Source organism: Pygoscelis adeliae, unplaced genomic scaffold, assembly GCF_000699105.1.
Source record: "Pygoscelis adeliae isolate BGI_AS28 unplaced genomic scaffold, ASM69910v1 Scaffold87, whole genome shotgun sequence".
In the NCBI taxonomy this organism is placed as follows: Eukaryota; Metazoa; Chordata; class Aves; order Sphenisciformes; family Spheniscidae; genus Pygoscelis; species Pygoscelis adeliae.
In genome coordinates, this window is record NW_008825098.1 from 3,628,050 (window position 1) to 3,641,948 (window position 13,899).

General features: G+C 37.0%; 1 protein-coding gene across 1 annotated transcript in view; it reads left to right on the top strand.

Annotated features, from left to right (window-relative positions):
* Positions 1-6: 6 nt before the first annotated feature.
* The window catches only part of GSTCD (glutathione S-transferase, C-terminal domain containing), a 73,609-nt gene continuing 59,716 nt past the window's right edge, over positions 7-13,899 (top strand). Inside the window, exons 1-4 of the mRNA XM_009327051.1 lie at positions 7-30; positions 4,780-5,211; positions 6,843-7,304; positions 13,043-13,297. Of these exons, the coding sequence (XP_009325326.1) occupies positions 4,801-5,211; positions 6,843-7,304; positions 13,043-13,297 (1,128 nt within the window). The 5' untranslated portion in view covers positions 7-30; positions 4,780-4,800. The remainder of the gene's footprint in view (positions 31-4,779; positions 5,212-6,842; positions 7,305-13,042; positions 13,298-13,899) is intronic.

Sequence of the window (13,899 nt, forward strand, 5' to 3'; positions counted from 1 at the left end):
GAATGAAGCTCATCTTTTCATCCCTTGAAGGTTAGCGGCAGAAACAGAAAAGTATTATTGTCCTAAATGGACCCTAATTAAGAATATAATTTGTTCCGCTCCACACAGTGAGTTTAATAACTCAGATCTAAATTGACCGTATCAGTAGCAGAACAGAGAGTATCGTTCTGGGAAAGCAATTTCAGTGTTGTAGCACTGCAAATTTGGGAAGAGAGAGGGACTTCCGTAGGAAAAATAGTAGTAGTATACTATATGAGAAGAATTTGGGATTATATTTGAAAACAATGGGACAGTATATTGCAAAGACACCTTCAGGTCAGGTACTATGAGTGCTTGCAGGATCAGGACCTTTAGTTGAGAGAGGTCTGATTGCCTGTATGAACCGAAATGAATCGCTGTCATATAAATGATGAAATGACAGATTGGTTTGTCAGGGTCTGGAAATCATTTGTGTACGTAAGTACCTATTCTCAGATTTAAGATCCGATCTTGTGAAATGTGCAATGTTCTTAACTCTCCCTGAAAACCAAAGAAATGAGACAGTTGGTTTTTTTGTGATGAGAGCTGGAGTTACCTCCTGCTCTGGAGTTTATTCTGCTGTTAAGTGTAAGATATGAGTTGCTTGCGCTTTTTTCAGAAATTAGCAATTTACAGTTCGTTTTTATTTAGTTCAGAATTACTAACTGGGATGATTAATTGTTACTGTATTGATACTGTCACTGTTTTATGTGATTCTTTAAAAAGGAAATTCTCATAATATTGACCATAACTTTCATCTTTGGATTTCCCCTTCTCCCATGTGGGGAGAGTCTAATTAACCGAAAGAGCTGCCTTAGCTTAACCCTTCTCCTCCCCCTCACCTTGATATGAGAATGCCCCTCTAAAATTTTTTATGAGTACTTTTGAAAAAAAATAATCTGAGTAGCTAATGAATGTTTTACGAGTGAGTGGTATTTAAAATTTTTTGCTTTTTGGGATAAATGCAACTTCAGCGTGTGCACAAAACCTAGCTAAACGAGAATCTAGCTTTTGGAAAACTTATTAAAAACAACTGCCTATCCAGCTAGAAGAAAATGTGGAAATGGCTTTTTTATATATCAGAAAAATCAACAGCAGATATTGCAACTTCACTAAGAGCCCTGAGATTCTTGTCAATGTGCAATGAAAGTTCTGTTTTTATTTCGGGTTTAATATAGCTACCTGTGTTTGAGCAGCTAAACTTCAAATCATACTGAGCATTATGCTTACCTATGTAGACCTACCTGTTCAGCGGTTCTTTGTGCTTCATGGAGGAGAATCGTACAATTCTGTGGAGAGTTACTGGAGAACTTTTTTGTCCTTTTGGGCTCACGAGTAGATAATTATAGGCAGGTACTGGAGGACTGCTAGCCACTGAGTACAGTAACTTGTGTTGTACTGGACAGTTTTAGTGAGAACCCCTCTCGTAGGCTATCTAAGCTTATTTTAAGCGCTACCCAGCCTGTGTGAGGTGGCTTTACCTGAGGAAGGAGAATACAAGAAGGAGCCAAATTGGAGTCTGAACTGACTCTGTGGAGAAGTATAACTGACAAGTTGTGGGACTGGAGAGTACTAAGCTGATTCAGTGTGTGATACCAAGACCAGTTGACGCTATCTAGGTCTGAGCCACTGTCAGAACAGGTAATTTCCTGGGCTCCCTGTCACCTGCAGTTGCACGTTTCTACCATGTCCTTTCTATGGGCACTGTTGTGGCTACATGCTGAATGACATTAATTTACTGCTCTGGCTGAGGGGGAAGAAAAGTCTTGGCCTTTCCTTCCTCCTCAAAATAATTTTTTTTCTCAATCAGTTCTGCAAAATGTTCTGATTTTACATCGTGAGCACAGTGCTGCTGTGTAAGTAGGTCATGAATGTCACTGTTTCTGTGTTCTTTCTGTCTTTGTAGAAGTTCATTTAGGTTCAGAAAAATAATTCAGTCTCTCTGGTATAGTTCACCGTGTTGCAGCTGAGTAGTGATAAATTACTGTGTATGTTCACAAAAAATTACATTGAGTTTGATGAAGTTAGTAACCACCCTCAAGCTGTCTGGCCCAGCTGTCTCATTCTCTCTTCAAGGCATTTAGAAGAACAGACCTTTCCTGAGTGGACCTCTGCTTCAGTGCAAAATCCAGAGCCTTACCTAAAATGGTTGAGGGAAGTGACTTGAAGTTGAGAGACTATGGACTAAATGAAGTGGGCTGCATGCATATTCCTGTTTTCTGACACTGTCAGGAGAATGGAGTGGGTAGCTCTGGACAACATCTGCTTATCCTGCTTCAGCAAGATCCTAGTGTTGGTTTATCTCGTTTGTGTGACTTCTGTATGTGGTAGTTGTATACCTGAGGATAAGAATAGTTGAATTTGACCAGACAAATTTCAAGTCAAATCTCAGACTTCAAGGAGTGGATTAGTAGGATAGTGTCAGCTGTGGCATTTACTGGGTTGAATACAGAGCAGACCAATAACCAACAAGTCATTATTTCCAATCAGTTACTGTCTCTGGGACTGACTGATGGCTGCTATCTACTACTCATTGCTACCGGGTAGAAGTAATTTTGTTCAACAGATGGGAGGAGAATTTACACTGACGGTGTTTACCCTTTCATCTGCCGGTTTTCATGGCAGGACATTTTTGTAATTTTAATCAGTAGCCTGATTAAGTAGTACCTCTATTTGGGCATCTTTCACGTATTTCTTTTTTATTTTTAGTCTAATGATATATTATCCTCTGTGGGGAAACAGTGCTTCAGAGCTGCTACTCTGGATGAAAATGGGCAAGGGCTGGTGTACCTACTGAGAGTACCTGTGTGGTGAAAAGGTTAATGTTTTACTTGTGCAGTCCTGAGTGATGGATTTAGAATAATTTGTAAGAAAAGGTGATTAACAGAAGGAAACTACAGAATAATGTACTTTGGAAATAGAAACCTCTTCAGAATTTACCAAAATACTTAGCAGTTCTATACAGCATGATAATGACCAAAAAAGCTGATTATGTCCAGTTTGGACACTGGACACTTCAGTGGTGAAGTGATTTTTAAGGTGAATATGTATGTCTGAGTGGCTAGAGCAGCCTGGAAAAGACGGGGTTGTGTGCTCTGCAGGTTCCCATGGGAAATACAAACAACCCAAATGCATATGAGGGTACTATTTAATATTGAAAGAAGTACTATAGTCAAGGATATGAGTTTAAACACTAGTAACTATGGATTTAGCAGGTAAAACTAACTCTTGACTAATCTCCTCAACAGTACCTTCACTATATAGTTTCTTCCACAGAGCTGTACTTACGGTATTGAATCTGTCTCGACTTATATGCCGTCAAGATTTATTGAAATAAAATAGCTCTTAGGAAAGTAGGTATTTCATTATGTATTGTACTATTCTTTGTGTGGCAGGTGTATTAATTAAAGAAAAGCAACAGTACCATTATGTTGAGGCACTGTTGTTTTGAGACAAAGTCATGTAATGTAATGGTTTAAAAGTACTTCACTATAACAATCATTATTATGATCTTTACTTAATGTCAGGTGGACTTGATTTTATTCTTCCACTGCCTCTTTTCGGACAATTGATTTGGCCTAGTGGTAGATGATATAAAATAATAAATTTGATGTACACATCTACATGAAAAAAAAATACAATATATATATCTAGATATATCAAATGAAAACCTTTTTTGCTTTTTAAATAATTACATCGTATTCATGTACCTGTACAGAGACCTTATTAATCTAGACAGTTATTTGAAAGACTGATGCTGTTCCAATGTCACTTGTGCTTTGTCTATATATACACGTATATAAAAGGACATACTGGCCTTTCTTAGCAACATTCAAATTTCTTTCTCTTACTATATTAAAGCTTACTTCTATAATGATTGTTTTAAGAGTGCCATCTAGTGTCTAAAGCTTTTCAATACGAGTTGTGATTTATAAGTAAAGGGGCAATTTTATTGAGTGATAGAGCAGAAGAATTATTGCATCATTGTTTTATATTAAACTGGTATGGAATAGTTTAATAGGAAAAATGTAATTTTCAACCAAGTATAAGGAAAATTAAGTTTTTAATATAATGAGAAGACATTAATTTCAGCTATGTTACTGCTGTATTTAACTGCTTAAAGTAGTTGTGCGTTTGAGGTGTTCATGTAGCATTCTTGAAATGAACGTTTTTTTTCTTCTTATGTGTCCTCTTGACCTTCAGTTAGTATCTCGCCAGGCTCTAGATTAATTTTTTAACACAGAAACCAATATTATTTCCCATGGCCTAAATACCCTATATGTATGCCTTCTAACAGTTACAGAAAGACAAACGTGTGCATTAGGAAACTGACTGTTGTAGATATATGCTCAGGAACTTGTTTTTTCAATAATGTATGGATGATGTTGTGGGAGATTATTGATTTAAAAAAAAAAAAAGCCTTGCTATAAAAATGTTTACAAACTAAAAAATTTAAAAGGAAATATTTTCTTTTGGTTTTGTATGTTTTGTTTAATGTCAGAAGTATGCTAAAATGTAAAAAAATGTTTACACAGATAATTTCCCTGTCTGATTTCTATGTGAAGAGACAGTGTATATTGTGAAGCCATTCTTTCTCTCAGGAAGGGCCTGCAGTCCACTTATTCAGGCAGGATGTCTTTAATAGTGTCTTATGTTAAAATCAGTTTTAGCAGATAGTGGAAGGACCACAGTTTCAAACCCTCTTTTTTGTTCTAAATTCTGTATTCTTTTATGAATGTTGTGTTCTGATTTCTATTTCAGGAACTTCAGCTCAGGAGGAAGATGAAAGATAGCGTTGCTGAAGAACATTTATATTTGGGTTTTTCTCATCAGTACAGAGATAGTATTTTTCCTCTTCATACATCTATTTCACTGTTTTTGCTATCCTACTGTGACTGCAAATTATTCAAAATTTTCTTAGTGCCGACTGGTGAAAATGTGGATGATCAGTTTGTGACAAAAAACCTCCTTGGCGATCTTGAGGTCCATTTAATCTCCAGATGTCAGCTCCCAGTGGTTGTGCAGAGCTGCTGTTTACCTGCTGTTGTTGTGAAAGATGGCAAGTTCTGCCGAGCTGGGCTTTCCGTTGTCTTAAGGCATATAATACAGAAAACATATGAGGCAGATCCATCTAAAAAGGATGTTTTGGAACTCTTAGGCTTTAAGAAGACCTGCTTAAAAGCCTGTGCTGAAGTGAGTGCACCTCTTTCTCTTAGATACATTAATAGGGTTTTTTAATAACAATTAAATACTCTGAAGTGGACTCTTAATATTGATGTAAACTAAATTCTTTTAGTAAGAAACTTAATTTGCTTAGAAAATGAAATTTCCTCAATGGAGAAGTATCTGTATTTTGGCATAAAGACAAAAAATAATTCTTTTTAAAGATACTACTTTTTAGCAGCACAAAAAGAACCTTAAGATTCGAAAAAATGGGTCAGATCTTTGTTTCATGTCTAGCAGTATAGTGTCAATGAGTTACAAAGTACAGCTCTTCCAGTTTGAAGGAAAGTAAGAAATACCTATTATTGTTAAGTTTGATTTCAAGAGCACCATATACTTTAGTCTTCATCACTGCCAAGGCGCGCTGCTGGCTTATGTTTAGCTTATGCTCACCAGGATGTCCAGGGTCTTTTCAGCAGAGCTGCTACCTGGCCAGGTAGTCAGTCCCTAGCCTGTACCATTACAGGGGTTTAGTCCATCCTACAGCCTGTTGTCTAGCCTGTGTAGGCCCCTCTGAGTGGCAGCCCTTTCTTGGAGTTTATTGACTGCTCTGCTCAACTCAGTGTCATCCTTGATGTGAGTGTATTCCATCTCTCCCTCCAGGTCGTTGGTAAAGATAATTAAATAGGATAGGCCTCAGCATAGACCCCTAAAGAGCTCCACTTCTAACTGACCTTCAGGTAGAGTGTGAACCATTAACCACTACTACCTTTTGAGTAGTGATTTCAGCCCATTTATCACATAGCAGTTTACTCATCTGGCAGTTCATCCACCTAGACTTGCCTTCCTCGCTCCTCTCAGGAGGTTGAACTCCACTATTTCATGATCGCTACATCCATGGTTGCCAGTGATTACTGTGCCTCCAACTTGGTTCATCCCTGCTGGTGAGTAGCCGATCTGGGGAAGCATATCCTTGTGTTAGTGCATCTAGCACTAGCATAAAGAAATTGTCCCTGACATCCTCCAGAAACCTCTGGTTCTAAGCTCTTTTTGGAACTGCTGGGAAACTTGATTTCCATTTGCGTGGCTGCAAAGTGAGTAAACTGAATAAGAAAATAGTTTAAAAGTTTTACAACCTTTAAGTACAGATAATAAGAAATAGAGGACAAGGATGAGAACATGAAAAAAAAAGTGATTTTTTTTTTTTAAGGTGTTGTTTGGTTAAACTGAAGTTTTTTGATGTTGCATGCTAAAAAGCACTAATAATATAATGCATTTCTGTAAAATAAACGTGCTCAAAATCTGTTTGGTGTAATCTTCTGGTTTTATTACCAGCACTTGGTAGAGATGATGTATATAAATTGATCACAGCTTTGCTTCTCGTGAGTTATGCAGCCACCCTAATCTTATGCCAATAGTAAGGAATAAAAATACGCTATACTGGATAACTGTTAATTCTGTTATATATAAGAATTAGTTTCCTAATTCTGCTATTGCAAAAGTAATACAAATACCTGAGCTTCTAAGATTATCAAAGAACATATTAAAAGCTGGAGTTACCACCTTTGGCTGGAATTTCTTTGCTTAAAGTGTACGAAAAGGTACCCTGGATTTTGTTTCTCTTTCTGTAGAGACATTAATTACATGAATTTATCTGACAGGTTAGCCAGTGGACCAGACTCTGTGAGATCAGCATACCGCTGGCTGTTGAAGGATTTTTGACAGCATCTCCTGAGCACTGTCAGACTATTCCTCCTGACATTTTACAGCTTGAAAGGAAGCTTGGAGAACCTGTCCGAGTACATAATGATGACAAAATTCGAAGGCAAAAACTTCAACAACAGAAGGCAAGTGCCAAGGATGCAGTGCCTGTACTTGGTAAAGAAGCAACAGAGGAAGGAAGAACAGCAGAAATGCATGAACATCCACTCCCAAGTTTGGAACTGAGCATAGCTTTCTCCAAGCTACTTGTCCAGGAAGTATCAGATGCAGTCAACAGGGAGGCCCCTTGCATCAGGAGAACAAAAACCTCTGACCTTCCGCTTTTGGACCACGTTTTTGCAGAAGGGTTGTATTTTACCTTGGCAGATATAGTGCTTCTGCCATGCATCCATCAGTTCTTGGTAAGACAACAAATTCTGCAAATATTAAGTACTGTATTTATATTTTTTTTAAGAACTGGAAAGTGTAAAATGTGTTAATTTAAAATATATTGTGGCGTTTGCAATGTGAACTTAACCTGAAACAGAAGATTTGTCTTTGTTTTTGTACAAACAAAAAACAGGGATTGGTGAGATCACCAAAACTACTTTTAAATACATAGCAGAGCAATACTTAGTAAACACTGTTAACTGTTAAAATATTACGCTGAAATATTTTGGCACCAAGTTGCCCAAAAACTTCCTCCACGAAAATACTTAAAATGGACACTTAAAGTACATTCTAATATGCATAAAGCAAAAGTAGGTAAGCGTGAACCTATTTTCTTGCTTGAATTTAGTGCACTAGATTTACGACCATGACTCAATAGATATTTACTAAAATGAGACCATTTTACCTGTGAGGAATTTTTTGAGATTTGGAATTTTGATTCCATCATAAATTGCAAATTTTAAAAGGAGGGAGGGTTGAGAATTGTGTAATAATTTTAAAATACTATAAGGTATGTCCACCATGAGAGATTTAAAATGGACACTTAAAGTACATTGTAATATGCATAGGAAAAAAGTAGGTAAGCATGAACCTATTTTAATTTTGGTTTCAGTGTACTGGGGGGCAAGGCAAAATGAATTCCTACCCAGTTTGTTATACTTTTACTACATGGATATTATATGAATTGGAATTCTTTTCAGCAAAGACTTGAAACTTCATGTAACTTTATCTCGACATGGACATATATGCCTAAAAGAAAACAAGTACCTTCTAGGAAAGTAAGAATGCCTTTTAGGGAGGCAGTGAATGGAGAGAGATTCAGGGACTACGGTAGCTTTTTAGAGGTGTAAATCCTTGACTTTCCTTACACATACTAGAGCTGAAGAGGTACTCCGGTATCGACTAGGGAAGACTTTCAAAAGCTCATTTGTTTATGCTACTGGTATGTAAATTCTTGAGATTCTCTTGAGAATTTTTTTTGTGTCTACAAATATTTCTTTTTAAAATACGGTGTGCTATGACTTCTGATTTGCTTATTTCTCCTCATAATAGGTTACTTATTCTTCACCTCTGCTGTTGTTTTCTTCTAGTTCCTAGGAATGACTTCTTTGTTTGGGAGGAAACATTCCTGTATAGCCAACCCAGCTTCAGTCTCTCTCAAATGGGTGCTTTTTATCAAGCCCTCCCACAAAATAAGCCAGTTTCATTGCACATCTGTAGATAAAGATGGGTGTCTAGGACAGCATAATACCTACATATCAGCACACTTTTTATTCTTCTGTGCAGTTTTGTTTTTACAAAACTTAGTCTGTATTCTTTAAGCAAGGACTGATCGCTGTGACCCTGCTCAGAAATGAGGTGGTGTGTCTAGGAAGCCAGCTTCTTTGGGATGTGCTTCAGCCCCTGAAACTTCGGTAATCTGTAGTTTTGTCATTCATAGTATTGTTGCCACTAAACTGTTTTCCACAGTTTGTGGAAGGTCCTTTGTGAACTGCAGTGAAAGTTCCTTGCAAAAGGTAACGTTGCTAGAAGCTCTTGGAGTGAAGCTTGTAACTGAAAAGTTATGATTCTCCTTGCAGTCTTATGGGATTGGCTGCTTAATCTTTTTTTTTCTAATAGAATCTTGTGTTACCTGTATGGTCCAATAACGTACTGATAGAAAGCCCACACTTTCCTTTAGGGGAATTGTATGTTCTCCTATCAGATTGTGAAAGTATTTTGGAAAGGCTAAGAGTGTGGTCTATTCAAAGATGCCTTTGTCCCTCTTCTCCTTTGCAGTCAACCTAGCACGTTCCCAATACTGGACAAACACCAGTGGGCTGCTTTCAATTGTCTTCATCCTTGTCTTTTTCCTTCACATCCAGAGGTTTTCACAGCACGATGAGAAAAAACAGTGTATGCTAGCAAAGTAATACTGACACTGTATATACTGGGTATATGCAAAATTTCATTCTGAGTATAGGACTATTTAATGTCTTGTGATGTGTTTAGAGATCTCAAAAGGTCTCCCAGTCTGTATATGGAGGAATTTGGAACCTTCAAAGAGTTTCACCAAGATAAAACAGGAAAAGCGCTGGCACAGCTGGCAGTCAGGGCACCACACGGAATGTGGAAAACTAGGGAATAAATCTTTGCTCCCCGACATGGAATGTCACTGTAGAAACACTGCTGCAAGTGGCAAAGCTGATTTTAGAAGTTCCTGCAGTCCAGGATGCAGTTTGCCAGGATATTGGTTGTGTCAACTTGGCTGTAATTTGAATTGGTAAAATATTCATGCCTCTGTACCTTAAGATCAGTGATCTGTTAAAAGCTTATCTTGCCCCTCTTGTGGGGAAAGCCTTAGTCACTTGGTTATTGAATCTTTTGTGGTGGATCTCTCACTTTGTACAAAGTTTATCTGGGCCTGAGAAGGAGATTCCGTGTGTGTGTGCGCTGGTTATCTTTTTTTATAGCTCTTATCTACTGAGTGCTAGTGTCTTACAATGTTGTACATTGTACGTTGTAAGTATGTTGTATCTTTACATCTGGATTAGGAAAATATATCAAAATATGTTTTGAGCCTAATAAAGCCATGCAATTTGATTTTTATTTACTTTTTTTTAACCCCGCCCCAGCCCTCTTTTTCTCCTCCTACCCTTTTCTCACCTTTGGAAAGAGGTAGGGCTTAGTAGTGCAAGTGACTTGAGCTCAGCTTCAAAACCAATTTTACAGTGGGAAAAATTTCTGTGGCAAGACTCTGTGAGAGTCGTGCTTAGCACAATCTGTGTACTTAGTTTTATGAGGATGTATACACAGAAAAGAATTAAGGAAACAACAACTGTGTCTTTATTTCCCATGACAATAAAATGATACAACGAGGTTGCCTACTACCAGTACTCCTGCAATTATTCTATGAGATTGATAGCTAAGCTGGTGTCTGTTGCCAGGAAGAGCTCTGAGTGAAGTTGGTGTTTGCATTTTGATTTTGCAAGTTGTTTTGCCAAATTTGCCTTATGGTGTTGGAAAACAAATGGAATTCCTGGAGAAGATGCTGTCAGTCAGATTCAGAGAAACAATCTCTAAAATCAAGATAATTACTAACGAACATTAATATGTGACAAATGTCCAGTTTACAACTTCTTTAAGGAAGATCATCATCCTCAGTGGATTTCTGTATGATGAGAGCAATATGGGAGTCCAGAAGTAGGTTAATATGGCTACCTTTGAATTAAGATGATGAGTTATTTTACGGAAATTGTTATGAATTCATCTCTGCTTTGTTTTTGTTTTGCAAATCACATAATTGGGGATTAACAGCAACTTCTGTATGGATGATACTAAATAAAAGTAGTAAGATGAAATGCTTTCCTACTATTTTAAAGACTTTAATGTATTTCAGTTTTTATTTTTCCAAGGCCTTTTTAAGTAAGAAGAGTGTAACTTTTTACAGTAATATTTGATTTACTGGTGCTAGGCATGAGAAGATTCTTGGATCAGATGCTTTAACTGATTTCAGCAATCCAGTTGAAATCGTTCTGTAGATGTACCATGAGCATCTGAGAATGCTGTATTTATTTGCTTTTCATGTGTGACCCTTGAGCCCTGGTGGTCTGCAACTTACGAATTATATATAGTATAATACATTTTTGTTAGCTTGCACCAAGGATTGTCCTAAAAAACTGACTTTCAGTTTCATTTTTACGTAAATTATAAGAGCTCTGAGATAACGTTGCTTTATTTCTGTTCTCTGGTGAATGATCAGTTTTCTAAGCAATCACACCCTGATTCCTGCAGTTGTCATCCAAATTTAATAACTTGCATCTGAAAGCTTCTTGCAGGCAGTGGGTTGAAACTGCTCTTGCTGATGGAAGTGCCAGAGTTTAATTCTGTATTAAAATGTTATTTATCACTTACATAACTGGACTTCCTGGATTGTGTTTAAAAAAAATCATTATAGTTGCACTTCCGCTTTGCTTTAGGGTGTGAATAATAATGAAGTCTTCAGTGGGTACGTGTCTGGAAAGTAACATACAATAAATATGAGGAGACCTGACTAGCTGATTGTAATTGTAATTACCAAAAGTAAGATAATGAAGCTGAAGAGTTGTTTTTCATTACCTCATTCCATTGCTGTTATCTTTCTGAGGTTAGCTTTGTTATGCTTTCTATTAGTTGTAACTGTTTAAAATTAATAGAAGAATAACAAAAGCTCCGTTCTCCATCTGGGAGAAACCACTATTCACTTTTAAAAATACAATTTAGAACACTTGTTATCAAGTGTAACAGTGCCTCTTAGAATTGCTTTCCAAAATATTTCTTCCTTAACTGAATTGATGTGTTTCTGCCTGTGTTACTATTAGGATATTGAATTAGATACTAAAAATTACACAGTTCATCCTCCTTTTGCTCCTTTAGCTATTACTAATTACTTGTGATTACCCTAAGAACATTATAAACACAGCGTGCAAGAAAGCTGCTTGAAATTGTGTGTCATGTCAAGTGTTCTTTACCAACTCCTATTTCTACACTGAGGACAGATATGTGTAGGAGCACTGGTTTTTGCATGGCCTTTTCTGCCTTTTCCTATAATCTCGATTTTTAATTTTCTGCTTAAAGCAGGCAGAGCATCACAGAATAGTTGAGGCTGGTAGTTGAGGTTGGAGGGCACCTCTGGAGATCATCTTATCTAACCCCCCCTGCTCAGTTGCCCAGGATCGTGTCCAGTCAGGTTTTGAGTGTCTCTAAGGATGGAGACTTCACAACCTCTCCTGTAAGAAGATGATCTTCACTGTTCTAAAACATTTGCGAACCTGAACAAAAATTACTTCAGTTCACCAAATGCATCCTTAAAATTAGCTGGTCTTCATGTAAAAATGTGATTTGGGTATCTTTTTTGTAATATGTGCATTGTATTCTTTCTTAAGAATTTTTTTTTTTTTTACACTTAAAATTCTAATTTCTATTGAAGACCACTTCATCTCACCATCATATATACTTAATTCAGAAAAGCAATATACCAGTTACTATTTTTGTATAAAAATATGACGTTAAGATGGTGAAAAAGTTTGAGTAAATATATGATTTGAAAAAAAAAGTTTTGGATTCGGTGCTAGTAAACAAAAAGCCACAGATGTAGTGCAAAGACTTCACTAAAGACGAGGGACAATGTACGCCTGTGCCTGTTTTGCTGTTACCACATAGTCAAAGGTATTTCAGACTTGCAGTTGCCAGCAAAACAACTGTCAGTGGATGAGCTTTTAAGGGCTGCAGGGTGCCTGTGGGAAGGAAGAGCATTCAAGGTACCATAATGTCTTGCTTAGAGTTCAGTATTCATTGCAAATTACTGTTGTGGGTTTTTTGGTGGTTTGGGGTTTTTTTTTTTGTGATGACCAACCAAAATGAATCATTCCCTTGTTAGGAAATAGCAGATAAGTAAGAATATTATTTAAATTGCGTTCTCCTGTTACTGACTGAAGTTAGGATTAAAATTGGTCATGTAAACCTTTTCATCCTACTAAGTAAATGGGAATTGCAGATAAAGTCTAAATGGTCAACTGGCAATTCCACCTGCAGGCCTGAGCTCTTAACTAGCTAGCTTTTTGCATTAGCATCATGCTATGAGTAAGCACGCTTGGCATGGGGCCGAGCTCACTTCTGTAGTTCTTGCCTTCTTGTGGCTTGTAGGAAAACATTTACAGTAGCAAGTAACATTTCCATTTTATTTTTCTAGGTTTCCAGCAAAAAACAAGGCAAAAATCTGGTAAATTTGCCTCTGATATCCAATTGGTATCAAAGAGTTCAAAAAGTACCTGGAGTAAAGAAAGCTGCTGGCAAATGCAATATGGAGCTTCTCCAGTTTCCAGAGTTGATGTCTGCTCCAGAGAAAGAGCTACAAGATCTCTCTTCAGTTCCTCATGAATTGGAAGAGGAGGATGAAGACAGTCAATTTATAGGTGGTCCAAGGCCAACTATGACTAAGTTAATGGTAATTTAAGCTTTTTAATGAGTTAATTTTAACAGCAATATTCTGCTCCATTTGGAAAGGTGAAATTTATTAGAATTGCAGAAGCAAAGTCTGACAACCTTGAACGGTTTAATACATTTTGCCCATCTTTTGTCTGATATGCATTGACTTAGAAGTGATTTTACTTTTTTGTTCTGCTACGATATTTGATCAATGGAGGAATTGAGCAAAGATGGGACTGCTGGAAGCCCTATCAATAATTCTGAATAATCAAAGTAACTTTTTGTTTGAATTGCAATGTTGTATTCCTCTTTTAAAGATAGTTGTATAAAGGATGACAAAAACTGTTGCTTTTATGTTTGGCTTCATTATTCTATTGTTTCTGTTGTTTTTTTGCTATTTGATTAGAGCTTTGAACATCTGGGAACCCTAATGAGTTCTGTTAAAGAAAACTCTCCATCATGTTCCAGAGCTCTCAATATTTTTTGCATAGAGGCTGACAGCATTTCCTAAAGAAAATTAACAGGGCTTTCTTGTGAAAATGAGAGAAATACGTAATTTGAATCCCATATAATGTAGAGTCAGCTGCCTGTTTAGTTTCAGTTAGCCTGAAAGTGTTGCAC